This window comes from Podarcis erhardii, assembly GCF_964252035.2.
Source record: "Podarcis erhardii genome assembly, chromosome: 11".
Taxonomy (NCBI): Eukaryota; Metazoa; Chordata; class Lepidosauria; order Squamata; family Lacertidae; genus Podarcis; species Podarcis erhardii.
In genome coordinates this window covers 18,775,403-18,803,375 of record NC_138501.1, presented here as the reverse complement: position 1 = coordinate 18,803,375, position 27,973 = coordinate 18,775,403, and the positions used below count along the sequence as shown (strand labels likewise).

Genomic DNA, 27,973 nt, shown 5'->3' with positions numbered 1-27,973 from the left:
AGTACAGTCAAGAAATTTATTTTACTCAAGCTCAGGTGGGAGACAAAACACTGTACACCAAGTTATTTCTGCAGGACTTTAACCAGTACAGTGCGGAGATCTTCCTTGCTACTAATACACAATCAATGTTGTATCTAAAAAGCTACACCCGCACACTATGTGGTAGTGAAGTAGACATTTCAAACAGCTTCAGTAACTAACCAAACTAAGAAGCTTAAAAAACTGGATGTTGAACCACTCAGTGTTAAGATCACATCCACACCTCCCTTTAACACCACATCAGCATTTAAACTCAAGACAATAGTCTTTGTTCTTACAGAGCATTAAAAGACAGGAGATTTTGTCATGTATTTTTCCAAGATTGATATCTTAACATCTACAATGGTAAAGTAGAGGGAGTCAACATTATATAAGAGGGCAATTCGACACAGATAAGATTTTTGTGCTTGTAAGCTTTTGAGCTTAGTGGTATTCATATGCTTACAAACACTGGGAATCACGTATCTTTATCCTTTCTAACAAACCTTATTCTCCAATAGAAAATATAAATACATGGAAGCAAATTCTGGTGAAATCAATTAGGCTTACTTTCAAATAGATGTGTTGTATGATTGGGGTAATAATGTTACTTATACTTTGATTGCACATTTTACTGTTGTTTCAAGCAACCTTGCACACATAAAGGAGTATGCAAGATGTTCTCTATTAGGCATACACAAAGGATACCAGCTATTTGGCAACTAACTCCCATGAACCTCAATGCAGCCCTCTAACCCCAAAGTGGTAGAAGCAAGGACAAGGCGACACATTACTGTATTACACCCAGAAGAAAGAGGTTTTTTTTTTTTAAAAAAATTATTCTTTAATAGGCAAATGTAATAAGCTTTCACAGGTGTCATACAATCATGTCCAGCATTGTGCATATGTTGCTTGATAAGCCACTTATTTTAGGTTACAATTCTCAAACCATTTAGGCCAGCGTGGTCCCATGGGACTGCCCAAGTAGTAAAGAGATTACAAGACTGGCTTTGAGTCACAAGATATTAAACCCAGTGCACTTTACTTTACTCTTCTTGTTTCCAAGTGGTACTGACAGACTATAGGTTATTTGTGACACAGCCTGTTCTCTTTCAGATCTTTAAAAAAATGAAGCAGCTCCACAAGCTCAAGGACCCAGCTTCTAGAATTACAAGACAGTCTCCTCATTTGTTTAATTTAAAAAGATAAATTCAAAAAATAACAACCCACACAGCTTTTTCCATTGTACAGAGAACTGGTTGCCCTGGAATTCTCAGCCTAAAATTTAGTACTGTAAAAGAAGACACACATTCTTCCCCCTGCCCCACCCCAGAAATGGTTCTGCAAGAAAATGAGACCAGTTTCCATAGCAAATCACAACAGTGCAGTACAAGGCTCTGAGACAATATTTAACCACATTTGTTTTTCTTTATATTCCCCCACTTTTCAAACTTGAAAAAAATCTGATTGCCACGCATTTTTAATATGGACAATCTTCTAAATCATCATTCAAAGAATTTTCTTGAAAGCACTGTGCTCCTACCAAATAGTCTCAAAGGCTGTTTTTTATTTTTATTTTAAAAAGCAACCTTAATTTAGATGTCTCAGCACATATCAGCAGAAGGAGAAAACCAATATATCACACATTAAAAGCTATTTTCTCCCACAGCTTTTAGGGAGCATGTGTTTTGCAACTTTAAGAAGGGCAAAGGTACTTAAAAATGTTCCCCATGTTTCATTGCTTTGTAACTAGAAATTATTTGAAGAACAGTATATATACATATATATTTTTACAAACAGTGGGTTTTACAAACTCATGTTCTCAACTTGAGTTATGATCCAACACGAGTTGTGGTGGTTCTTTTGTCTGAGAAGAAGCTTTTGAGAAGAAATACCTGCCCAATGCTAACTACAAGAAGAATGATGGCTTCTCCTACTGACCAATAAGCCACCCGTGTGTTTAAGTCTTCTGCTCTGCTGCGGCCTTGTGCTTCTCTCAACCGAAAATGAGTCTGGGAATCTATGACAGATTTTAGAGCTTCATGAATCGAAACACATGCTGACTCCATCTAGATACAGAAAGAAAGAGGACTGATGAGTACTCTTTATTGAAAAAGGTATACAGGATTTTGCATTTTCAGCTCATTAAGCTTCATTTTATTTTATAACTATTTTTATTAAGATTTTAATTATACATCTCAAAATAAACATTTTACATACTGTTAAATATCCCAACGGCTTCCCTCCTTCTCCTTCCATGGTTCATTTTGTTTGTCTTTCATTCCTGCATATTTTACTATAACCATTTTAATCAGTTCTCCATTTTTACATCACTCAAAATTAATTACACTGTTGATTTTATCTTAATGCTGCCAGCGTTTTCAGCTATTAAACTATCAACTACTGCTGATCTGATTACATATCCACATTTGAATATGTAGCTTTTGATTTTATGTGAAGACAGAAAGCCTTCGGAAATAAAGACATCATATACTTATTTGTATCATATAGGCTGGCTGACTACATTGTTCACAGTAAATATTTCTTGAGTAGCACTAGGGTATGTTGATATTGTGCAGCAATTTATTTCCTACCCCAGTGGTCCAACTCCTCACCCTCTTGCTGGGACAAAAAACAGCAACTATTTAGTAGTGGAGCAGTTGAATAACTAGGGCTGCAGAATTCTAAAACTACTTACCTGGGAATAAGCTCCATTAAATTCAAAAGGACTTACTTTTGAATAGCTTGGGCTTAGGAATGCATTGTAAAGCTATGACAAATGCCCAAGTCTTCCAAAGGCAGCAAAACTCAAAATTCTAATTGGTGGTATGAGAATTAAAGTCTAACTTTATATTTATACTCAGTTGTGTAACTACCTGAGTAAGTGCAGTAACTCTGTTTTCGCTAGGAAACAGAGGTGGATCATCTCCAATCTGGAAGTCGAAGTACACTGTTTTGTGTGTAAAGGTAGAAAACTCGTTGCTGAAACAAAACTTGTACGTCCCATTTCTGGATGCAGTAAAGGTGAAGCTATCGTATTGTTTCTTCATCTCTTTGTATAGCACAACGCCGTCTGGATCTTCTAAGCGGCAGTCAACATCATAGTGCCCTCCAGTGATCACCTATGGAACAAAGAAAACTGGTACTTGGAATAGTCAGCCATATCACCCTTCCTAGCAAAATATCCTTCCATAAGAAAGGGGAAACCACTAGCATCAGGTACAATTATTAAAGGCAGTTCAGCTCCAGCATGGGAAGAGTATTAAGCTATAAAGAGAGCCAAGAAAAGGGACCACTTATAACATTAATTCCCCACATAGCTATGCGTGGAAGACACCAGTGAGATGGTACCTATTTTACTGCTTTAACACAATCTCCTAAACCTTCTTTATTTGAAACATTCTCTCAGTAAAGTCAATTCGATGTGTGGGAATAACGGTCTAAAATTGCTCAACCCAAACAGCAGTGGGGGGATTTGCAGAAGCACAACACCTTGCTGAGTGGAAGGAATGAGGAAGTAGGTAGCATGACAATCTAAAGTTGTCAAATAGGTTAGTGTTCTGTGGCTTCACAGAACTGGCATTGCCAGATTGCATAATAAGGAATGCTCCCTTTGTTTCCATTTAACGATGAGATGATTCACCATTCAGGCTGGGTAAAGAAATGTATTGCTTGACATTTTAGGTCGCACCTAGTGAACATCTTCAACAGAAAACACTATTTGACACACTACCCCTGGGTTTCATTCTCATGGTTCAGATGGAAACAAATATCTGAAACACTAGTGGGGGCAGTGGGGTTAAAGGTTAAGTACCGCTCCCCTAACTACTGATCTCTGCTGTCCACTGCTCCATCTCATTGCCATTTTACAGAGAAGTGGTAGCTGGAGTAATGTAGCAATCTGGCTTTAGGTTTTATATTCCAATGTCTCTGCTTCTTAAAAAACAAAACAGGAATAGTAATACATGTTGAACTTCCTTGATTCTTTCAAAGTTTCTGCCTTGGCAGCACACAAAGAAATAACTTATGGTAGCAATCTTTCCCATTAGTTTTCAGAAATTAGTCAAAAGTGTGAAACACACCAGAACGCATACGCTCTTATTGGATTACACCCAACAATTGATGCATTTTACTGGGCCATGTGAGTAACGGTTGTATATATTTTTCAGTCCTGTAAGTTATACTGCATTCCTTTAACTTAACTCTAACTTATTTAATAAGTTATAAGTTGTATTATTCTCTTTTCTATGCACAGAATAGTACAAGTATTGAAGGACACCAGATCTGATGGTTTGAAAGCCAAAAAATTGCTACTGTTTACTTTTGAACAGATGCAGCTGCACCAGAGAGATCCAAGGAGTCACTGAAAACTCCAACAGGCAGTTGGTGTTAAAGGTACCCCTGCCCGTACGGGCCAGTCGTGTCCGACTCTAGGGTTGTGCGCTCATCTCACTTAAGAGGCCGGGAGCCAGCGCTGTCCGAAGACACTTCCGGGTCACGTGGCCAGCGTGACGAAGCTGCTCTGGCGAGCCAGCACGAGCGCAGCACACGGAAACGCCGTTTACCTTCCCACTATAAAGCGGTACCTATTTATCTACTTGCACTTTAGGGTGCTTTTGAACTGCTAGGTGGGCAGGAGCTGGGACCGAAAGACGGGAGCTCACCCCGCTGCGGGGATTCGAACCACCGACCATACGATCGGCAAGTCCTAGGCACTGAGGTTTTACCCACAGCGCCACCCGCATCCCTGTTGGTGTTATATGCCCTTTACTCATGCAAGCATTTAAATAAACTTGGACCTCTCTTTTCTCTCAAGAGAACCAAAACTTCACTTTGAAACATCTCAACATGTTATCTTAGACAGTATCGGACTATTTCAACTACTTCCCCTTTTTAATTTCAATTGCTTAATAGCTACCTTTCAGGGCTGAGCACTCACAAATTAACATACACAGAGAAATAAAACAGAACCTTAGGCACAATATAAAACGGTGAGTGGATACAGACAGACACACGAGAGATACTGAAACATCACATTTCTCTTAAGGAAAGATATCAGTTAACATTTATATTATCTTTTGAAGGTTAAGTGCAAGAACTGAAATAACCAAACCACAGTTAACTGGAAGAGAGTTACTTAACCACCTGTTGGCATTTACAAGCAGCAGCAGAAAGGGAAGAATTCCCTATTTGTGCCCCGCCCACCCCCCTCCGGCCAGGAACGCAGAATTGTGGAATTGGAAGGGTCCCCAAGGCTCATCTAGTCCACTCCCCTGCAATGCAGGAACCTAAACATAAAAAGCTGCAAAAAAGAAGACAAGAAGGTAGATGTCCCCACTCCACGTTGGCTTTTCAGTGTCTGCTTTAGGGCGTAATTTTAAATCACAACATTGCCTGCCTGGGTAAAGGTAAAGGGACCCCTGACCATTAGGTCCAGTCGTGACCGACTCTGGGGTTGCGGCGCTCATCTCGCTTTATTGGCTGAGGGAGCCGGCGTACAGCTTCCGGGTCATGTGGCCAGCATGACTAAGCCGCTTCTGGCAAACCAGAGCAGCGCACGGAAATGCCGTTTACCTTCCTGCCAGAGTGGTACCTATTTATCTACTTGCACTTTTGATGTACTTTTGAACTGCTAGGTTGGCAGGAGCAGGGACCGAGAAATGGGAGCTCACCACGCCATGGGGATTCGAACCGCCGACCTTCTGATCGGCAAACCCTAGGCTCTGTGGTTTAACCCACAGCGCCACGCGTGCCTACCTCTAATTACACCACAGCACTTACAGTGGTACCTCAGGTTACATATGCTTCAGGTTACAGACGCGTCAGGTTACAGACTCCGCTAACCCAGAAATAGTGCTTCAGGTTAAGAACTTTGCTTCAGGATGAGAACAGAAATCGTGCTCCGGTGGCGTGGCGGCAGCAGCAAAAGCCCCATTAGCTAAAGTGGTGCTTCAGGTTAAGAACAGTTTCAGGTTAAGAACGGACCTCCGGAACGAATTAAGTACTTAACCTGAGGTACCACTGTATTCTAGAATAACCCAAAGGCAGGCAACTAAAAGAGAGAGAAGGGCCTGTCTGGCGTGCGAGGCGCCCTTACCTGGAACTCCAGGGTACACTTGGTGCCCTGCACGATCTCCTCATAGAAGCACTGCTTGGCGTTATCTGGCAACTCGAAGGTGATCTCCGAGGCGCGGACGGAGCAGCCCAGGAGGAGCAGCAGCAGCAGCGCCGCAGCCGGCAACCTGAGGGAGGCTCCGGGGCCCTGCCAGCTCCTCAGCAACATCTCTCGGCCGCAAGCGCTGAAGGGTGAACTGAAAAGCGAGAAGCGAGAAAGGAAAGTGAGACCAAAGCGTCGGCCGAGGCCTAGCGAAGGTGGGAGTCGCACCCCAACCTCACCTGCGAAGGGAGCCGGATGTAAGCCGGTTCCCACCTGCGGCGTGGCCGAAGGAAAAAAAAAGGAGGGGGACGAAGCGGAGCCGGCGACCCGGAAGTGACCTGGCTCCGGCAGCGGCAACTTCCGGGTGAGTTGTCAATTGTAGACGTGGTGTTCTTTGAAGGGAGAAGGCGGAGGGGGGCGTGGCGTGGTCGGGGGCGGGGACTAGGCAAAAGAGGCGGGCGGGGCTTGAGGGAGCTAGGAGAGCTAGGACGAGTCCACGCCAGCCGCGGGACGTTCTTATTGGCGCTTCCCAGGCGAGGCGCTGACTGGATGTTGCCGGGCGACGGCGGTTAGGGCGGGTGAGGGAGTTTTATGGGAAGCGGGAAAGAGGCGGCGGCGGGCTGTGCTCAGTTGAGGTGGAGAAAGAGGCGCCGAAGGGTGGCGTGTGGAAGTCGCTCCCCTCACTCTGGATGCGTGTAAACGCTTTTTCCTTCGCTGACAGATACGCCTAAGCACATATAATCAGTGAGTAAGTCCCATTGAACTCACTGGGTATTTGTTGACTTATGTATGTACTTAAAATAATTTTATTTTACCTCATCGTTCATTCGTTTTCTGCATTTATAACCCCACCTTTTTCTCCAAGGAGTTCACGGTGACACACATGGTTCATTTTTTTTTAAGTATATGCTGACATTCAAAAGATGTCTGTCCACACAGTGACTTACAATCAATGTTTTTTATATACAACTATTTAATTATTATTTTTAAAACCCATTGCACTAATGATAATAGCAATGAAAAATTAAATCCTTTAAGTTCAGTTAGCCAACCCTTGCAATAAAATAGGGTCACTACCCCTCACTATTCAAATCGCTGATGTGAGGATAAAACACTAGATAAAAAAATAATTTCCCCCGTTCTAAAAAAAACCCCCAACCCTGTAGGTTTTTATTAGATTGCAATTGCTGACATAAGTGTCCTTGACGAAGATGAAAAGTGAGACTCCTCTGAATACCCAAGGGACTAATTTTGAAGTTGCTGCCACCTCTTGGGAAAAAGCCACAGTGTTTATAAGCTTCCTGTCTAGTTCTATAACGCTCTCTGATTTCTGAAGCATTGAGAACAAATCAGCAGACCTTAAAACCACTTGAGGAAACTCTTGATTCAAAAGCTTACTGCATTGTTACTCTGCTGCTCATGATTTAATAATACGAGGAGCACAGACTGCTTGTTGCTTGGTTAGGTTATCCAGACATTTTTTCTGCTAAGCATCTCTCTTAAAGAATAAGCAGATGATCCATTTTTTTATCTACAAATGGTAAGAATTTAGTGTGATGAAGTAACTCACTTGGTTGACCTGCAAGTATAGTTAATTTCCAATTAAAAAACCATACCACTGGGCATTGCCAATTAATTTAAATCACCTGAGGGGCAGGAAAACCCTTACTGAATAAAGCAGTCATATACTCTATACCTGAGCGGGGGAGGGAGGTGAAATTCCACCAGGATGGCCACCATATTCTACGCGTGCTCAGCTTGGTACAGAAGGAGGGAAACTCAAAACATAGAAAAGTGGTATGAAATAGCAGACACTGCCCCAGCAACCCTCGACAGACTGTGAATGCTCAACAATCAGGAGATGTTCTGCCGACAAAAGAGGCCAGTGAATCCACAACAAGGACATGCCCCCAGCATTATTGCATGTACAGTAATGCCAGAGCACTCTCAAGTCATCACTCCCAGGCACACAGCCAGCAATGCCCATAGTATAGCAAGTCTCCATCTATCCCTGTGGGTAGAGGTTTGAATCCCTTATGCTCCTCACAGGAACTATCTGGAAGGAAGGAGAGGCCATGTAATACAACCTACACATAAGTTCCCTGGGCAGAGTACCTGCAAAGTGTATATAAATCACCCCTGGGATTCTGATCCCACCCAGGGAGGGAGAGACTTTGGGAGGGGGGTCGCACCGCCAAAGGGAAAGAGCCAGGTGAAGAATCAACAGTGAGAAATACAGATATGCACAGAGTTGAGAAGCAGGAGATGGGAATTCAGGACCCGCCAGGGAAAAAGGGGGAAGTGTGCCTGCTCCCTCTTGCTCCCAGCCCAAGAACTACTCAAAGATGCCATGATCACGTTAAGGAGCCCTGGCCAGGTGGAACACCTTACATTTTGCATGCAGAGGATCTCTGGTTTGAATCCGGCATACAACTCCGGGAAACCTTCATGGACCAATAGCCTGACTCTTGCAAGGCCCAGTCCTTTTGACTGTCTCTCTCCTGGTGGTAACTTGCCTAACCAACATTCTCCCTCATCTGTTTTGCACAATAAGCCAACCTTGCCAGGCAGTATCTCAATAATTTTAATTATCATTTCTCCACCACTTCCTCCTCCCCTCCTTCCATTCGACTGCCTCAAACACCCTGGCAACATCACACTCCAGGGTACTTGAGAGAGCAGACAATGGAGTGTTCCACCAGTGTATCTGTCATGGTGACAAAATATCTTGTGTTCTGTCAGTGTAGTGGAGCGTCTGCCAAATCCTATGGCCCCATAACCAACATTTGTTGAGTATAGAGTATTTCATAGAATTATAGAATTGCAGAGTTGGAAGGGACCACAAGGGTCATCTATTCTTTCCATGAATCATTGATTAAAGCTTTCCAGTTTTGCAATTCTTATGGAATTTTTTAAAAAATTAAAATCACAAAGTTCAGTAAAAGTCCTACCCTGCTAATTCAATTTAAAAAATGTGAGGGAGGAAGGGGGGTTGTTGGTTTGTTTTAGTTTTTATTTTATTATGTGTTTTGTATTCTCATTTTGTATTTTTATGTTGTGAGCTGCCCTGCGATCCTCGGATGAAGGGAGGTATACATATTTAACAAACAAACAAAGAATAAAATACATACTTGAATACTGAAAAGAATGCTCTAAACTCTCCAGGCCTATACTATTTCCAGTAGGGAATATATGGGGGGGTGTGCTTTAAATGTATGGTTTGTATGTAACCAAAGTCTCAGTGCAATAGACATACATGTCTATTCAGACTTAAGTTCCATTTATTTCATTGAGACTTTTTCCCAGGCAAGTAAGTACTGGACTGCAGCCTCAGGTACACAGATAAGGTTTTCCAAAAGTTGCTGACCTTTGTAAAATAAGCCACCATCTTGGAGTCACTTAACAAGGTGGTCAGAAAAAGCACACATGAAATATTGAAAAGTAAACTTCTCAGTTGAAGCCATAATTTCTGTAATTCACTAGAGGGAGCTGTTGAATCAGAATACAGTGGTACCTCCCGTTAGGAAATTATTTCGTTCAGAAGGTCCGTTCTTAAACTGAAACCGCTCATAATGATGCCTGCTGCTGCTGTGCTGCCGGCGTGCAACTTCCGCTCACATGCCGAGCAAATTTCGCAACCGGGAGCATCTACTTCAGGGTTAGCGGAGCTCATAACCCAAAGCGTTTGCAAGGAGGACAGTACGTAACACGAGGTTCCACTGTAGTTTTCCAAAGTCTAGTTCCTTATAAATATTGAAAATAAAACATATTCTTTTAAAATTCTGGTTATACTCAAATAATGTTTTTGTGAGCTAAGGTGGGATAATATGCTAGTAAGAACATCTCTCAGAAAATAGACAGAGCACCACAGGAAGGTGTAAAATTCCAGGGGAAAAAAAAGTTATTCCTATCAGGTAGCTATGTCACAGGTAATTATGATGGTATAAAACATTTTGGCAGCCACCAAGAAGGGATTGCTAGCACAATAAGGGACATTTACTTATTGGACAAATACTCCTTTGTTGCACTTGCATAATCTACAGATTTTGAAGATTTGTATCCATGTTCCTCAAATCAGTGGAAGTAGATCTGGTGGAAGAAGGCATAATACAACCTGTCGAGTTCCTTTTAAAAATTATTCTGTCTACTTTGGTGATAAAAAGCAGGAAAAGCTATAGGGTTTTTTTCTTTTCAAGCTCTGGAGGCGGGGAGGGGGGAAAGCCTGGTTTGTAGCAGACGCTGGTTACGTAAGCACTGATTTGCGACAATAATATGTGTTAATTTGTATGAATAACCTTGTTGAGTCACTTGAGGAAGTTTTTGTATACACACTTCAAGAGGAACTTAGTGATCTAGAATTAAGACTCAGATACATTCCATTCTGGAAATAAACAGAGTAGAATGGTATTTTGCTTTTGATGTTTCCTGAGCTTGAAATGAATGAATAGCCTGCATGATCATACACAAGTATGGACTAGGAGTGTTTGTTCCTTGTAATGAGAAATATTGTGTGGATGTTAGTAGGGGACTTAGCTCCAAAGAAGTTTTTGTAATTAATTTTCTATATTTGATTGCCTTTTGTTGAATCTGTTTGGATTAATGTTTACAATTGGGTATCTTGTAATGGATACAATTGGGCATCTTGAATAGCCTTCTATCTTTTTTTCAAGCTAGGTATGAATGTGATTGCTGTCTGTTGCATCTTTTCAAAGCATTCTGACAAATGCCATAGTCCTTAGAAAGGAGGAAGTTTTAAGGTAATTACCTGGAATTTAAATTCTGGTAAACTAATTACTGTATCTATATTTGAGGCCTAAAACCCTACTGGAAACAGCCTGTGCTTGGACATAGTTTGAATGTACCATTTCCTTTGAGCATTAGTCTTCACTCACAAGAAGACAACCCCTTCCTCTTTTTGAATTCTGTTGGATGAGTAACGATAACAAGTATGGAAAGACTTCAGCAGCATGCTATGTTGAATATTCCATCAGCCAGGCTTTTCAGGTTGCCAAAAGGAATGAACTCCACTCTGCTTCTTCTCTGTTAGAGGAATTTTAAGGTCTTATATATATAAAATAAATGTTCCTAACTGTACAAGGCAAGCACATACATAAATTAATATATAAACCACATGTCTGGAAACAGTACAGGAAAACAGTCCTAAAGCCATTTTGAATCTTTCAGTCACCTCAAATATTTCTCTGCAAGGAGGAAGGAAATGGAAAAGCCTCCCCATTGTCTCTTAGTTCACAAATCCTGTCTTAAGGGTCAAAACAAAAAAAAATTCCTTCCAGTAGCACCTTAAAGACCAACTAAGTCAGTTCTTGGTATGAGCTTTCGTGTGCATGCACACTTCTTCAGATACACTGAAACAGAAGTTTCCAGACCCTTCTATATAGTGAGAAGGTGGGGAGGGGTATTACTCAGAAGGGTGGTGGGAATGGGTGATTGGCAGATAGCTGTGATGAGCTGTGATGCACATGAAAGCTCATACCAAGAACTGACTTAGTTGGTCTTTAAGGTGCTACTGGAAGGAATTTTTTTTGTTTTGACTATGGCAGACCAACATGGCTACCTATCTGTAACTGTCTTAAGGGTGTCTCTGTGTATGAATAGGGTGAGCCTGTAACCTGGATTGAGGAATTAAGGAGTTATCATCACAGTTTGTTGTTGTTTGTTGTTGTTTAGTCATTTAGTCATGTCTGACTCTTCGTGACCCCATGGACCAGAGCATGCCAGGCACTCCTGTCTTCCACTGCCTCCTGCAGTTTCGTCAAACTCATGTTGGTAGCTTCAAGAACACTGTCCAAACATCTCGTCCTCCGTTGTCCTCTTCTCCTTGGGCCCTCAATGTTTCCCAGCATCAGGATCTTTTCCAGGGAGTCTTCTCTTCTCATGAGGTGGCCAAAGTATTGGAGCTTCAGCTTCAGGATCTGTCCTTCCAGTGAGCACTCAGGGCTGATTTCCTTCAGAATGGATAGGTTTGATCTTCTTGCAGTCCATGGGACTCTCAAGAGTCTCCTCCAGCACCATAACTCAAAAGCATCAATTCTACGACGATCAGCCTTCTTTATGGTCCAGCTCTCACTTCCATACCTCAGAGAGACATGCAGTGAAACAAAGTATGTACTATTTTCTGAAGAATGTGAAGATCTCCTAGCCAGACAAACATCAGAGCTCAGGCAATGTGAGAACTTGTATGGCTGCTCTTATGTTTTACGCTTTTTGTTGTTGAACTTTTCTGGCTTTTTCTTTCAAATACCATGTAAACTCAAATTTTCTTAAATACGGGCAGATTTAATTTTTTTTTATTAAAAGTATGTGCCTGCAGTCTTTCCATTCACCTTCTTGTGCTTCTGCTCTGTTAATCCACAATGAAGAGGTTTGAACTACCCCCAAATATGGAGAGGAGGGATTGCGTGTACAAGGATACTTAGTAAGGCATTATATAAATTCTAGACGGTGAAAGCTGATATATTTTGGGAGTCCTCCTGCCCTCATTTGATTGCTAATCTGTCACATTAAGATTTAGGTTATTATTCTAAACTGATTATTCTAAAACCTTTGTTTAAGATAGTTTTCAAAACAACCCAAACTAGTTTAGTTTATATTCCCTCATCTTCAAGTGTTGTGATCATGTGTACAAGATGGCTTTTACTATTTTTCTGTATGAATCAATGAGTCAATTAATTTACTTTTTTTTCATGCATCACTTCATTTTAAGCAAAATCTGCCCTTTTCCCCTTATGGGGTATCCAAGAGCCCGTATAGAGTCCTTAAGTGGGTTCCCTATTGGTAGGAGAAAATAACAGAGGCCAACCAGAGATTATTGAGAAGCAAAGCAGCTAGTAAGCCTGATCTTTATTAAAACAGTTGCAACAGGGTGCTCCCCCCACATGCAGGAGAGAGGAGGAGGACCCAGAACAAAGGTGTGCCAGCTTTTATATAGACTTTTGAAATTGCCCACCCTCAAACTCAAGACCACCCCAATACATCATGCATACATCACAGAAAGAGGTGGTCTCCAGCAAAATCCTGTCTGGCAGAAAACCTGTCAATGGTCATGGATTGGATCACCCAGGCAGCCTGGCCATTCTTTTGTAATGATAAATACTTAATTCCTGAGCCAGGTCACAGGCTCACTCTATTCTCACCTTAAATGTGCCTTTAAGCCAGGATTTGTGAGCACAAATACAGTGGGGAGGTTTTTTTCATTTCATTTCCTTGCAGAGAAACATTGGTCAGTTTGGGAGAGTCAAAATGGTTTCAGGACTGTCTTCCTGTACTGTTTCAGACATGTGGTATATATATTTATGTACGTGTTTTCCTTGTACATTCAATTTCTATATTTGAGACCTTAAATTCTTATAACAACTTTGTGTTATTAATATGTATAGAATTTCAGTTACATGAGTCTAGTAAAAGGGATAGATGACTCAAAGTTTCTGATAATAAACCACCTTATCTTATGTTGCTTTGTCTTCTACTAGCCTAGCTCTTGTCTGAGAAACCTCTGTAGATAATTGACCAAACAAACATGACTGGTGATTTTTTATCTTATTTTCTGAATTTCCAGTCTTTTGAGCTTGAACATCTGCAATGTTCAGAGCCACTCTTACAAGGAAAAATTAATCTACCTACATTTTCTGATATGATATTTAGTTATGAAAACACAGTTTTAAAAAACCCTAAAGATAATCCAAATCCTTGAATGTCTGCCTAAATGCAGAACTTGTGTGTCAATTTTTTAGCTAGGCATGGATAGTTAAGAATTTCAGCTTTGTTTTTCCTCTTTCTGTCAAAAGATGTTTTGTTTCTGCTCTGTATACTTTCCAAGGCACACACAACAGAAGCATACACAAAAGCTCCATTCATGCTGGTGTTTATTTAGCTACTAAGCAATGTCCCCTTTCTATGTAGCTGATGAACCTTGCAGCAGTGTGGCATTGGCCCTCAGGAAACCTTGAGAAATTGAAGCCACATTTTTTATATCTGCATAATCACCTCACTTCCAGACAGTAAGAGGCACATACAATATTAGCTGGCTTGCTAGCTGCTGCTGAAACACCATTCTACTTGTTCTTTCCTTTTACTACTGTACTGTAAGATTCACTCAACCCAATCCAAATTTGTCAGATTTTAATTTGATTCCTAATCCATCAGTTGTTATAAATGGTGAGGGGGGAGAATAATAAAGGACTAATATTTGGCTCATTGTTAAAGTATCCTTTAAATATTTATATTTGGAGAGACTTGGCACCAGGACCAGCTCTGTCATTAGGCAGAGTGAGGTAGTTAGCTCAGGAAGCTGATTTAGGGTGCAGAATGCTGAAGCCTGGTTGCTATGGGAGGCAGTGAGAAGGGATATATGACCACGTTAAACCACAACACTCACTGTTGCTGAGCTACTGATTCAGGATTTTGTTATGAGAATATAAAGTCCTTAGCAACTTGGGACTCAATTCTGATAAGGAGCACCTTCCCAGATTTTAAAAAAGAGAAAAAACTAATTCACATTTAAAAAGCTATATAATAAAAGCTAGAAAAATATGTTTTACTCCAGGAATCTTAAGAAACTCAAAGTAAAAACTGGCCAAGAGTTTGTACTAGTATGTCTGACCACCAGGGATTGCTTAATTTGCAAATGGGTCACTGAAATATTGCCAAAGTCACATTGGCAGCAGGATGTTTTTTACTTCGTGGATTTCCTTTGGTAAGGGGAAATTTGGGTTATATATAGGCTGGCATTTTGTTTCCAAAGGTGGTGTATGGGGACTGCAAAAAATTGTATGTATGGTGGACATTAATCTCACAACGAACACCCATCTGGAAGGGTCACTGCTTTCCATAGCCAGGTCTTTCTGGGTCAACTGCGGGATTTGAGCTGCCCAACTCTTGTGCAAACTGATTTGGGGTGCTGACCGCTGTGCTGTAAGCACAGCTGTTGCTAAGCTTTGTTTGCTATACTTGATCAAATGATTGTCCATATTTGCACTATGAGCTTAGGCACGTATTAACCCCAGGACAGTTACTGTGTCTAGTCACATCTTTTTGTTGGACTGACGCAAAACTTGTGCTTGCGTTACTGTATAATCAAGCAGGACCACTCTGTTCTGAAGCCAAATCTTCCTCTGTCCATCAGGGTAGATGAACATCTGTGTTCTTTAAAAAAAAATCTAAGGCTCTTTTTGTTTTGTTTTTTAAATCTGTTGTGCCCCTAGAAACAACCTGGTTTAAAATTATATCTGATGAATCTATCCTCAGGCCCTTAAAATTTAATCTGCGACCCTTTTATCAGGCAGACTGCTTTCTTAAGCAAAAGAACAAAAACAGGAAAAAAATAATCTTCAGGTATTCTGGCACAAAGATAATGATTATATCCAAATATGCAGTTGTACTCAAGGGACGCGGGTGGCGCTGTGGTCTAAACCACAGAGCCCAGGGCTTCCCAATCAGAAGGTCGGCGGTTCGAATCCCCACAATGGGGTGAGCTCCCATTGTTCAGTCCCTGCTCCTGCCAACCTAGCAGTTTGAAAGCACGAAGTGCAAGTAGATAAATAGGTACCACTCCAGCGGGAAAGTAAACAGTGTTTCCGTGCGCTGCTCTGGTTCGCCAGAAACAGCTTAGTCATGCTGGCCACATGACCTGGAAGCTGTACGCCGGCTCCCTCGGCCAGTAAAGCGAAATGAGAGCCGCAACCCCAAAGTCGTCCGCAACTGGACCTAACGATCAGAGGTCCCTTTACCCTTTTATGCAATAATACTACTGCAGGCATGTCCAACAAGTAGATCGTGATCTACCGGTAGATCACTGGACGTCTGCGGTAGATCACTGGTAGATCATTGGCTCCCCCCAAAGAAGCTGAACAACTGTGATTCCCCTAAGAAAAGCTCAACATTTTACCTCCTCCCTGAAAAAACTCAAGAACTTTGACCTGAACCCCAAAAAAGGTGGTAGATCACTGCCAGTTTTTAACTCTGTGAGTAGATCACAGTCTCTTGGGAGTTGGCCACCCCTGTACTACTCGAAAGCCGCTTCTGCTCATGGCAGGATTGGTTCTGACCTAGAAAAAGAAGAAATTATTTTTCCCCCTCAGGCCCTTCTAATAGCCCACTCCAGCCTGTATATATTTTCCTTATTCTCCTTGTTTCTCATTCTGTAATACTACCCCTAAGCATGGTGGTGCTATTTTGAGAAACTTTAGCAGTTTTGTAAGAGTCCATGGAATAACACTATATTCTCCACTTCCACTCACGTTTCTTTGTATCTAAACCATTGCATTAAATGTTTTGGAAATTATTAGTATTTGGGCTCTGTCAACTAAAACAGCATGAACATTCGCTTTCCATATCGTGGAAAAGTATTTTTCTGCCCAGTTAACTAGCCTTTGCTTCTGAAAAGTTTGTGTGCTTAGGCTCAGTCCTACATATAGTTACAGGCAGTAAGTTCAACTGACCTGGGAAGGACTTCCTTCCAAGTAAATTGGCATAGGATTGTATTATTGTGTTATCTCTCTTAAAGGGAGCAATCCTGCTTAGGCTAAACTGCATATGATGCTACAACATACACAAAGCCTCTTATGTGTAAGTAAAAAAGAACTGTTTATTCAGGCAAGCAGTGGTGAAGGCATGGCAGAAGACACGCCATTCAGGAGTCATGATTTGGAAGTTCAGGAATTAGGCAGGATGTTCAGGACTAGATGGAAGCAGTGAAGATGTCCCAATGGAGACAGAGCCCATGAAAGTAAATGCAACTTAGAAAATTCATTAAGCGCTCCCCCCTTTTTTTACTAAAAAGATGCAGGGGCCAGTTTTCATTAGGACTGCAGCAAATAGGGAGGTTAATTTAACATTTTCCTCCCCAACAGCAATCCCAGTTAAAATCCGCTCCCTGCTATTAACCTGAGCAGTAGAGAACTCCCACTGACACCTGCCAGGGAAAGGATGACAATGCCAAAGGGCTCTCCCAGACAACCTGTGTATTGAGCATTCACTTTGATTTGCTTGCACAAGCTTACACAGAGATTAGACTATGTTTAGTCTTTATGGAGCATTTGTTCTGGTTTGTTTGTGGGATGCTTATACAACAATCTGCATTCATCCTGATTTCTTTGCAGAGTGCTTATAATCTTTCTATTAATCATTGTTACTACACATTTCAATGCATTTATAAGTCATTTTCCTAACTGCAAAAAGTTAATTTCTTTTTTAAAGTGAATGTTTAGGGTGACAAAGCACTTTAATCCACTTTAATTGTGCAGACCTAAATTTCCCTTTATGCATTTGACTCATTCCCACAAAATATTGACAACCCCAAAAGTCTTGTGGCACCTAACAGGAACAAATTCAATATGGCATAAGCTTTTGTAGACTAGAGCCCACTTAATGAGATGTGATCTTGCAGCTAATGAAGTAGATTTTAAATTGTGAACACTCATATCACATTAAATTTGTATATTCTGTAAGGTACCACAAGTCACATCATTGGTTTTACTGCAACAAACTAATACAGCTACAGTACCATGAAAACAGCATAATAAAACACATGTAATAAAACACATATAATGCATAAAATATACATGCAAATATGGCATACCATATATTTCAGGTCACAAGGCTAGACTCCTAGGTTTTCTTGAGTTGGGAAGCTTTTACTGCAAACTTAGCTAAACATAACAGGCTTAGCTACACTAGACATCAGATGTTTGATTTTATCAGTCACTGAGAGTGTTGGTTGGCTTTTGAATTTTCTTTAAATATTTTGCCTTTGGAATTTTGTAAAACTTGCAATATAACATATAGTGAATGATGACCCCTACTATCTGGTATACACAGATCCAGAAGCGCTGTCTTTCATGAATTTTCTTGTAACCCCCACCCAAGAAGTTGGTTTTGATAGTCTGAAATAGAAGTTTATAAAATAATGCATAGCGTTGAGAAAACAGACAATGATTTTTTTTTTTGGTCCCTCATAATACTAGAGCTTGGAGATATATGAAGTTGAATGTTGGAAAATTCAGGGCTCTATTAGCTAAAGTGGTTCCTCAGGTTAAGAACGGACCTCTGGAACAAATTAAGTTCATAACCAGAGGTACCACTGTATAAAAATGCAGAGAAGCTAAGCCAAAAAGAACTAAGTACACCATATAAAAACAAACATAATATTCTAGGCCTGAAAGCCCATAGAAAGTTTATGACTACTAGCATAACCTTTTAATCTTCTAATTGAATAGATGGTGCCTTCTTTTGCCACGTGACAGCAACGAAAGCTGCATTTCTATGCTGATAACTTGAAAAATGACTCCTGTGTGAACAAAACTTATGGAAAACCAATTCCCATAGCACTTTTGTAAGATGTGAAGGTCACCATTATTGGAAGCAATACATTAAAACGAACACTGCATGGTAAAGGCACCAATCAGGAAGACGTGTGTGTGGAGAGGGAAGCTTGTTTCTACTAGGGACGATGCAGTGTTCTACAATAGCAATAGTTATCCTGAAGATAGTCATATGAAGCCTCCAATTTGTTATCACTTGCATCTTTATGCAGAAGTTGAAAAACTGGCTTGGCCCAGGATCTGTTAGCCATTTAAAAAAACAAAACAAAACAAAAAAAACCTTGGAGGTAAAACTATTATGTAAACTTTGAATAAAGAATACTCTTGTTACTTTCCTTAGTAACTCTTGTTTCCATAATGCCATATAGAACATAACTGAGGGAGTTGAAACTTCTGAGCCCTACTGCGGTTCTGTTTAGTGCATCAGGGCAGACTATTTCTGGAGATTTTACTGCACTAGATAAGGCAGGAAAGATACAACCCTCCAAGGTCAGTTATCATATTGACTCTGGAAAATTATGGATTCTCTTTGTACAACACTCTCTATAGCCTCTCACAAACATCATAGCATGATTCAGCACACCAAGTAGTTACCAGCCACAAACAGTGAAAGCAAGAGCATAATGTCTTAAGATGCTCCAGTCATTAGGAGTCAGTGTGATATAGCAGAAGGTCATTTTAGAACCGAGGAGACTCACGTCCTAATCTTTACTCAGCTACAAAACTCTATGACCTTGTGCCAGTCATATCCTCTCAGCCTAACCAACCACATAAGGTTGCTGTGAGTATGAAATGTGAGAGGGAAGAACCATGTATGCCACAATGAGCTCATTGGAGGATGTGTGAAATATAAATTTAGATTAAAAATTAATAATATATGTATTAATAATAAATGTCCTGCTTGGCTCTGACAGCTGTCAGATCTTTCCAAAATAAGGTCACCTGTATTGCCTGTTCAGTTTGTTGGGTCACACATCCAGAAGGGAATCCCTTATCGTTGGACAGGGGAACTACAGAGCAAGCCCTTTTACCTCAAGTCAGAAGGTTTTTAGAGAATGATTTGCTGAGGATTTCTTCCAGGTCCCTGCTGACCTAGACATGTGTGTGTGTTTATCTTAGTAAAGCCTGATGGGTCACATCACAAGCAAGTTAGACCCAAAAAGTTCTTCTCCTGCAACATCACATTTATACAATTGTATTGCATTTCATAATGCATATGTCACAACGTCACCCCACAATGAACTCCATGCCTCACAGATCCAAAGAGACCAACAGCCAATCTTAACTAATACTAGCACAAATCTATTTATTATCATGTTGAAAAGAGCGTACATTTATGTCAGATGAAGGTCGTTTTTAAGCCTCTGATCCCAACTGTGTGCCATACTGTTCCCATGTTATAATTAGAATCCGAGATTCATTTCAACCCTAACCGATTGATTGAAAAGATATCATGCTACTTATGCATGCGTGCCCCTTCTCTCAAATTTGGCAGTCATGGAGTCCAAAGTTCAAGGCAAGCTATCAGCTCCTGCCCCAAGGCATCAGTGGTAGCTTACACAGTCACTAGCTGTTTGCTGTTCTCCTCCCCACACCTGAGCATCCCTATTGCTTCATGGTTTGTTTCTAAGAGCAAACAGAGTCAAAGCAGCTACACACACACACACACACACACACACACACAGTCACAGTCTCAAACGTATTCTGCAAGTTATATAACAGAATAAGCTTTTCCTTAGTGAAAGTTACCTGTGAGCTGGACTTCCTTTGGGTGCCTTTGAATCCAAAGCATGCTATGAACTGGTAGGCTGGATGCAACCATATCCTTTGAATTCCTATTTGGCTTCCTTCCTGATAGTTCTGTTGACATCTCTTAAGTGTTAATTGGATTCTTGAGGTCATTTCCAACATTCTCTATGCGATCTGCATAAAAATTAATCTGTTGCTCTCTGTACAGAAATTTAAACCACTTTTATTATCGGTTCTGTCCCATGAGAGATTTGACATTATCACCAAAAGATTCCTTCCTTTATTAATAAGTGTTATTAAAGTGTACTGTATTGACTCTAGCATTTTAGCTCTGATCTATGCATTTAATGTACTAAGCCAAGTCAATATGTTAGACAGAATGCTATATTCTGGCTTTTTAAATTTTTAACATATGCCTGAATTTGTGTTCCATTTTCCTAAATAGGTAAATCTTACTGTTCCTAATATTAACAGTTTTTGCCCCCCACCCCACCACAGAATGAAGATGCAAAACATTAATTGAGTTTGAGGGGGCAACTTTATTAATGTAAAAAAGGTATGTGCAGTGAGCAACTTTTTGTAATTGGTATCTGTCTGTCTCGAGAGACAATGGAGTGTGCCTCCAGGAGTGAAGCCAAACCACTGTGTTAGTAGCATCAAAGTGACCTCTCTGGGGCGCAAGCTTGGGCAATGTGTATGGAGGTCCTGAACTGCTCAGATGACAAGACCCATCTTGGCTCAAAGCCCCTCATCAAAATGTACTGATCAGAGCCTTTCTTTACCCACTTCCCTAAAATGGCTGGTTGAAGGGGTTGCCCTAGAGGAGCACCTCTCCTCTCCCCTGGTGTCCAGCATTCAGAAGGAAGAACCTCATGGGGTTCAAGGTTTGGTCTGTCATGTTTCTCCTTGAGCAAGAGCTGTGGGAATCCCTCCCCACTGAGGTGCATCTGATCCCATCATTATATAGATTTCATCACATTCTGAAGATGCACCTCATCCCTTTGACCCACCCTTTTCTGCTGATGATTGATGGTAAATTGTTTTAACGGATTTTAATATTGTATTTCTGGATTTTTGTAACCCACCCTGTAACCTTATGGTTAAGGGCAGGAAAGATATTTAACCAATAAATAATAGATTGGGAGAACATCCCTTCACTATGTGAGTGCCATTGAGTGCTCACCAAGGGAGTCCCTCTAAACCCCTCCCTCCCTGCTCACACTACTTGTCACAAGGCTTGACCCTCTCCGCCCTACCTGCTGACCACAAGGTCAAGCAAGCAGCACTGCAGTTCCCTGCCCCAAGGAACCTACCATATCCCACAATAGTGAGCTTAGGCTGCAGTGCTTGATCACATTGTAATGAATGTTCTGTTTTCCTGAATAAATCTTACTATTGCTAATTCACCTTTTTTCCCCTTGGTGTGAGTATTCAGTACTTCTTGCTTAGCTATAAAGTATATATATTTGTGACTTCAATACATTCAAATTTTGAATCAATATAGAGAGACAGCACAATTAGCTTACCTGTGTTGACTAGGAAAGATGTGTATTGATATAAGTTAGTTTTATATTTATATCTGACTCTCTTGGATCCATAAAATCTTATTTCATGCTGAATAAAAGAATTAAAAATTGTTAGTTATCAGTCACAAATATACAAGAGAATAAATGATTCCTTCACTGCAGGGGGTTGGACTAGATGACCCTTCATATCCCTCCCAGTTCTACAATTCTATAAGTAGAAGTCACCCCAAAGTAATTTAGATAGTGGCAAGGATTGGAAAAACAATTTCTGGAACCCTCCCATTGATATTTCTACTTCAGTAAGGGAGACATATGCAAAAATGTACCAGGATTTACAGTACAATGTTCTCAGGCTAAGCAAAGAATTTCCTTTGCCACTAAAGCAAGTCAAATCTTGCTGTGCTGTTACTGTTTGGTTTTCATGTTTTGTTCAGACATTTGTTCAGTCAAAGTTATATGTGATACAGGAACACATGCCAACAAGTGAAATCTGGTTTTTTCCCTTAGCCAATGAACAAACCTAAGATCCTGACACAAAACACGTTTGCAATTTAATATGGCACTCAAACAAAGGCTTCTTCAGCCAAGGACTTTGCTTTGCTCTTAATCAAGTTATGAACCTCTTTTGTAAATACTTGTAATGAAATACTTTACATAGACCCTGAAAACAGAGAAAGCCAGTTAGACATTCCAGCCCTGTTCCTATACAGAGGTAGATAGTTACAAGTGCTTTTTATTTATCAGAATAAACAGGGAAATATTTTTGCCTCTTTGTATCTTTCACCTACCCACGCTTCAAAAGTGCCGTACTACATATCCGCTTACTTTCAAAGTACTTGACCAAAATTTTAAAATCCACATAGTGAGCTGAAAAATGTAAAAATCTCATTTGATCACATTCTGAATGATGCAGTTATATTTTTATTGTTTTCTGACAAATTTCCGAAGCAAGAATGCCCTTGTGGTTAAAGCATCATTTGTGGAATCTTTACCTAATTAAAATGGATACAAAAAATGTAAGTTGGGTGGAACTGTTTAAGAAAATATAAATACTGAAAGGAAAAATATTATCTCCTATATTTCCAAAGTTCAGGGGAGAGTATACTTATTTATGTAGTCTTACTACCCATGTTAAAGTAAGTTTACAACAAAAAATTGAGGGAAAGTTAATGGATAAAATCCAGTGATATCCATATCGGTCAGCTTGATAAAAACTAGCTGCTTTTACTTCCATCAGACCATTTATGTGTGCACTGGAAAAGTAGTTTAACTACATTCTCTTGTGAGTCACTGATCACCCTTCCAGTTCAACAAGATGTGTATCATTTTTGTAAAAACTGACTGCAGAGAGTACTATGCACACACTGACAGGATTATCCCACAGTTCTCCTTATCACTTTAGGAAAAACTTAATCTTTTCAGAACACTTTTGATTTGATAACCCTTTGATCAGTGAATTGCTAGGCCCATACTCACCAATGTAACTTTAAAGAACCCAATATAATCCTTTACGCAATCTAGAATTCTAAATCTCCTCTTGCCTCTCCCTCAATTGCAGGATCTTGCTAAAAATTAACAGCACAATCCTAAACATCAATACTCTCAGCAGTAAGTCCTGTTGAATATATTGGTGTGGCCCTCCATACCTCTCTAGATGGCGCTTTAAAATGTAAGAGCCTGCTGGATGAAGCCAGTGACCCATCTAGACCAGCATCCTGTCCTCACAGTGGCCAAGCAGATGCTTATGAGAAGCCCACAAGCAGGATTTGAGCACAATAGCATTTTTCCGCCCTCCTGTTTCTAGCAGTAGTATTCAGAAACATACTGGAGGCAGGGCACAGTCATTGTGCCAAGTAGCTATTGATAGCCTCTATGAATTTGTCCACTCCTCTTTTAAAGCCATCCAAGTTGGTGGCCATTGCTACATCTTATTGAAGCAAATTCCATGCTCTTTGAAAGTACCCTTGCCTGGCTGGAATCTGCCCCTGAACTCCAATAATGCCTCTTGCTTGCTTGCCTGGATGAAAGAAGAAAAGTGGTGCATGAGTATGTGTAGAAACCAGCCTACTGTGCAAGGGGTAAAATTAACGTGTTGCTCTGTTCACTTTTCCTTTTGGTATGTGGCTACCAATAGGTTGCTAAGAAGGGGATTATAGCCCTTGGAGGCTGAGAAAGGTTCTCCATCCATGGTCCTCTTGTGACTTGCAACAACTGCTGGAGGCCCATTGCTGCAAACATTTACAAAGGTCACCGTAGCAGTTAATATCTTTGTTTGCAAATCATATCATAAAGTCACTTAGCGGGTTGCTTTAGTGGCATATTAGTCACATAATCAAGCTCCTGTTGGCATGCCTGTTCTGTAAATATAAAAGTATTTCATTTTCCATTTCCATAGCAGCTGGCATTAATCTGACTTAGAATGATTTATACTTTAAGGCAGGGCTGGAACCCATCTGGCCTGCCAGTTGTTGTTGGACTAAACTTCCACCATCCCTGATTGGCTATAATAGCTGGGGCTGATGGGTGTTGTAGTCCAACAATGCCTGGAGGACTGCATTTTAGCCACCACCACCCCTTTATGGGTTATGGGTTGGTGGCGTAATGGGTCCTTGCTGCCAGCTTTCAATTTCATTCAAACTCAGAATGTTATAACTTAGATTGCTCAAGACAGGAAAGTGCCAAACAATGTAATAAAAAATCATTTCAACATGTAATTCCAGAGAGTAATCACAAGCAGATTGCATGTTTTAACCTTGGTAAAGCTGCACCCCAGCAGAGCAAACAACTTTCTCCCAGGCTTGGGAGAGGCTACAAAAATAAGCAAAATGAATTAGCAAATGAACAGGGTGTACTTTTAGCTTAAAGAGGAGAAAAACACATTGCTACGCTCCAGATTTCAGCTCCCCAAGCCAATGCCAAGGACAAAAGGCACAAGTAGAGGTGAAGAACAAATGTTTACTGTGAAGAGTACCTTCTTACCCATTCTGCACTTGCTGACTAATGGCATAAATTCATTCTCCACCCACCTGCACACATGCCACTTTTGAGAAAATGGAAGCAGATAAAAGAAGAGCAAACAAGAAGCAGTCAAACAGTGTAGCCTCTGTCTCATCTCCACCAGCTGTCTCCAGTGGAAAGTTAGCGTTAGACCATTTTTTTTCCAGCTGCAAAAATGAATAGCTGTGATGGCAGTATTGGTTATTCAAAAACAAGGCTGGGGAAGCTTTGACCCTGCAGATGTTGCTGAACAATTCCTATCACACATAGTCTGTGGCCAAGAAAGATGGGTCCCACACCTGATCAAAAGGGTGCTTTTTCTAGATAAAAAATGCTTATTCTAGTCCCAAACATGTCACGTCATTAAAACAAAAAGAAATGCAGCATAGGAGGAGACTCTTGAGAGTCCCATGGACTGCAAGAAAATCAAACCTATCAATTCTTAAGGAAATCAGCCCTGAGTGCTCACTGGAAGGATAGATCCTGAAGCTGAGGCTCCAATACTTTGGCCACCTCATGAGAAGAGAAGACTCCCTGGAAAAGACCCTGATGTTGGGAAAGATTGAGGGCACAAGTTTCCCAAAGCTGATCAAATTTCTGTTTTTCACAAACAGCCTATTCAGTCTGATTTGTAATGTAATCGTGGAACTTAGATTGCATCTGATGCAGACAAATGCTCTTTTTTCAAACACAGAACTGGAAGCATGTATTATAAGTAAGAAAAGATACGGTACCTATCCAGCTGATGCTCTTAAGCATTTATCTGTATTTGAAAATAGCATGTTCTAGGAGAGAAAGAAGGCAGGAATATGTCATCACTCCCAACAATTCAACAACACCTTTCCCCTATAGGAATACTAGATCTAGGACCTGCAGAAAGCAGGCTATGGGCAGACTCTTGGCTTTGACTTAACATTTTTACATGCTTACATAAAGAACTCTTTGTTACTTCACACAGTCCTTATTCCCTTTCAAACAGGCAAACAAAAGGGTTTGGAGAGAGAGAGAGCTTTTGGGGCTAATTTCCACCTGTAAGTAAGAAGTATGGTGTAATAAAAATAAAACTAATCAGATGCAGAGCAAGAGGGGAAAGCCCCCTCCACAGCAGAAATCCAACACATGGTCAGGCAGTGGGACTGCACCTCCAGACTCCATCTCCAACATTGCATATTGCTTCACTAACCCAACCCAAATGTTGGAGCTCTGGCACACCAGCGAGTTGCTGTATATTCACCTTTTGTATGATGGGGCCTTAACACAGCATCTGGAAACCATGAAAGAGTTTAACAGACAGATGAGCAGCCATCAATTATGCTACAGGACAAAAATGGGAAAGTGTGCCCGTATTCAGTTTTATTCAGGTTTTTGGGCAAGTTATGATACAAATCATTTTAAAAACTAAAATTGATCCCATTCAACATCATTAACTTTTAACAGATATTAACAAACATTTTCTCCAGGACATAAGTGTTGGTACAAGACATTATTGCTCCTATTTTATTCTTTCGTTAAAAAAAATAATCAGATCTTACACATAAGATTTTAAGATGCACAAACAATTTTTTAAAAGTTCCAACAGATCATTGAACCCTGGTTAAAATGAAGCTGCTAACAGTATACAGTACACAGTACAGATGACACCAAGAAGTTACATTACTAGTAAAAATGGCATACATTCAAACAGGTAGGGCTGTTAAGAAAGTCAAGTCATACTTAAAAGCCCAAATGCTGACGTTTGTGTACAGTCTCAAAAGTAGAAATGGTGGGGAAAGGACCCTGGTTTTATGGTAGGTTGCGAGAGTCATTTGAACTCTGCAGCAATACATGGCACTACTCCCTTTAGTGTTCAAGAGAGGAATCATGAATGATAACTACTTGACCAAATAGCTGTTCTACTGTTGTCCTACATACAGATTATTCAGACACAGCTTGGTACTGGCATCAATCATACAATCCTTCTGCTCCAGTTCAAATAATAAACCATCCAGCCGGCCTTGTGCTTTTCAGTTGTTCTCTTGTGAAACTGATGTTGCCTAGAAAGAAGAGAGAGAATCTTTGTTGTCTAGATTTTTCAGTTATTTCAAGTAAAGAAGTCTCTGAGGTACAAAATCTAAAAACATGTGAGCGAATAGAGGGTAACTTTTGCTGTTTGGTCCTGTGCTCCAACATCAAGCCCTTTTCATACCTGGGTGTGTTTGGAATTTACTTATATTTCTTATGCCCAAAAACTTTTGGGGATGTTACTGAAGGTTGAAATCAGCACTATGGTGTAACAGTCATTTGCATCAAGCAGAGCAGTGAAGGATCTCAGCAAAGCAGAGGAAAAAGACTAGAGGCTAAAACACTTGGCAGATATAAAAGTCCTAATACAGGCCTCCAAGGAATAGTATAGGGGGCAGCCTCATGAAGTGGCTGCTGTAAAAGACACTATAGGAAAGCCTTCATTAAAAGTTGCTTGAAAAATATCCACATGCTCTCATTTCATTCCACTACACATGTTCATAAACGTTACATGGAACAGCCCTTTCAAAACTGAAGATAAAATTACCTCATTTTTTAATATTCCCATAGGACAAAGCCCTGCCCAAGGAGAGCTACAGTGTCTGGGATAAGAATTCTGGCATAAACATTTAACAAAAGGCTAGTTTTCTATGTTCAGAGAGCTTTTGGGGTTGCTGTTTTTTCCCCTTGAAATTTTAATAGTTTTTAAAATATTACTCTTCTGGCAGTCTGACATTGTGGGAAGAGCTGTAGCTGAACATTTAAATCAAATCTTAGTTTGCTGTGTATTTTTAATGGGAAATTGCAGAACATATTTAGCTATTTTTTAACTCTTAGGCAAATATACAAATGCTCCATCCTGGAGTTCGTAGCCCTGCAAGTCTTTTTTTGCAGTGGCATGAGGCCTGACGGCGTCTGGGGCGCGCATGCAGTGCCATAGGGGTGGGGCACCAGCTAGGAAAGGGACTACAACAGCTTGGGCGTGCTGCGAGTCCAGCCCCGCACTGCTTTTAAGAGCGCCATGCTGGGCTTGTGCGCCAGCTTGGGCTCCAGTGTACCACCCTCAAAGGTAAATGCTGCTCAGGGCAATTTACTCCCAGTGCACCCCTAGCTATGCCATTGGTTTATTGATTCCCAAGTTGGCTTCTTTGCAGCATCCCCTTTCCTTCCAGAACAACATGGCAGTT

The 27,973-nt window shown here is 40.7% G+C and overlaps 2 protein-coding genes and 1 long non-coding RNA gene across 3 annotated transcripts in view; 1 reads left to right on the top strand and 2 right to left on the bottom strand.

The window, feature by feature from the left end:
- Positions 1 to 2: 2 nt before the first annotated feature.
- Positions 3 to 6,570, bottom strand: TMED7 (transmembrane p24 trafficking protein 7). Its single transcript, XM_081880629.1, has 4 exons — positions 6,415 to 6,570; positions 6,116 to 6,329; positions 2,895 to 3,140; positions 3 to 2,087 (listed from the first exon to the last, which is right to left on the bottom strand). The coding sequence occupies exons 2-4, from the start codon at positions 6,299 to 6,301 to the stop codon at positions 1,851 to 1,853; spliced, it is 669 nt and encodes a 222-aa protein (XP_081736755.1). The 5' UTR covers positions 6,302 to 6,329; positions 6,415 to 6,570; the 3' UTR covers positions 3 to 1,850.
- A 140-nt stretch (positions 6,571 to 6,710) lies between these two features.
- The window catches only part of LOC309352236, a 26,619-nt gene continuing 5,356 nt past the window's right edge, over positions 6,711 to 27,973 (top strand). Inside the window, exon 1 of the long non-coding RNA XR_014161178.1 lies at positions 6,711 to 6,919. This is a non-coding gene — a long non-coding RNA (uncharacterized lncRNA). The remainder of the gene's footprint in view (positions 6,920 to 27,973) is intronic.
- Positions 26,117 to 27,973, bottom strand: part of CDO1 (cysteine dioxygenase type 1) — a 16,931-nt gene continuing 15,074 nt past the window's right edge. Inside the window, exon 5 of the mRNA XM_081880598.1 lies at positions 26,117 to 26,818. Coding sequence (XP_081736724.1) covers positions 26,789 to 26,818 — 30 coding nt within the window. The 3' untranslated portion in view covers positions 26,117 to 26,788. The remainder of the gene's footprint in view (positions 26,819 to 27,973) is intronic.

Coding starts and splice junctions, on each gene's coding strand:
- TMED7 (XM_081880629.1), bottom strand. CDS start 6,301: ATGTTGCTGAGGAGCTGGCAGGGCCCCGGAGCCTCCCTCAGGTTGCCG. Junction 3,141..6,115: donor AGTGTACCCTGGAGTTCCAG/GTAAGGGCGCCT, acceptor TTTGTTCCATAG/GTGATCACTGGAGGGCACTA. Junction 2,088..2,894: donor GAGTTACTGCACTTACTCAG/GTAGTTACACAA, acceptor TTCTGTATCTAG/ATGGAGTCAGCATGTGTTTC.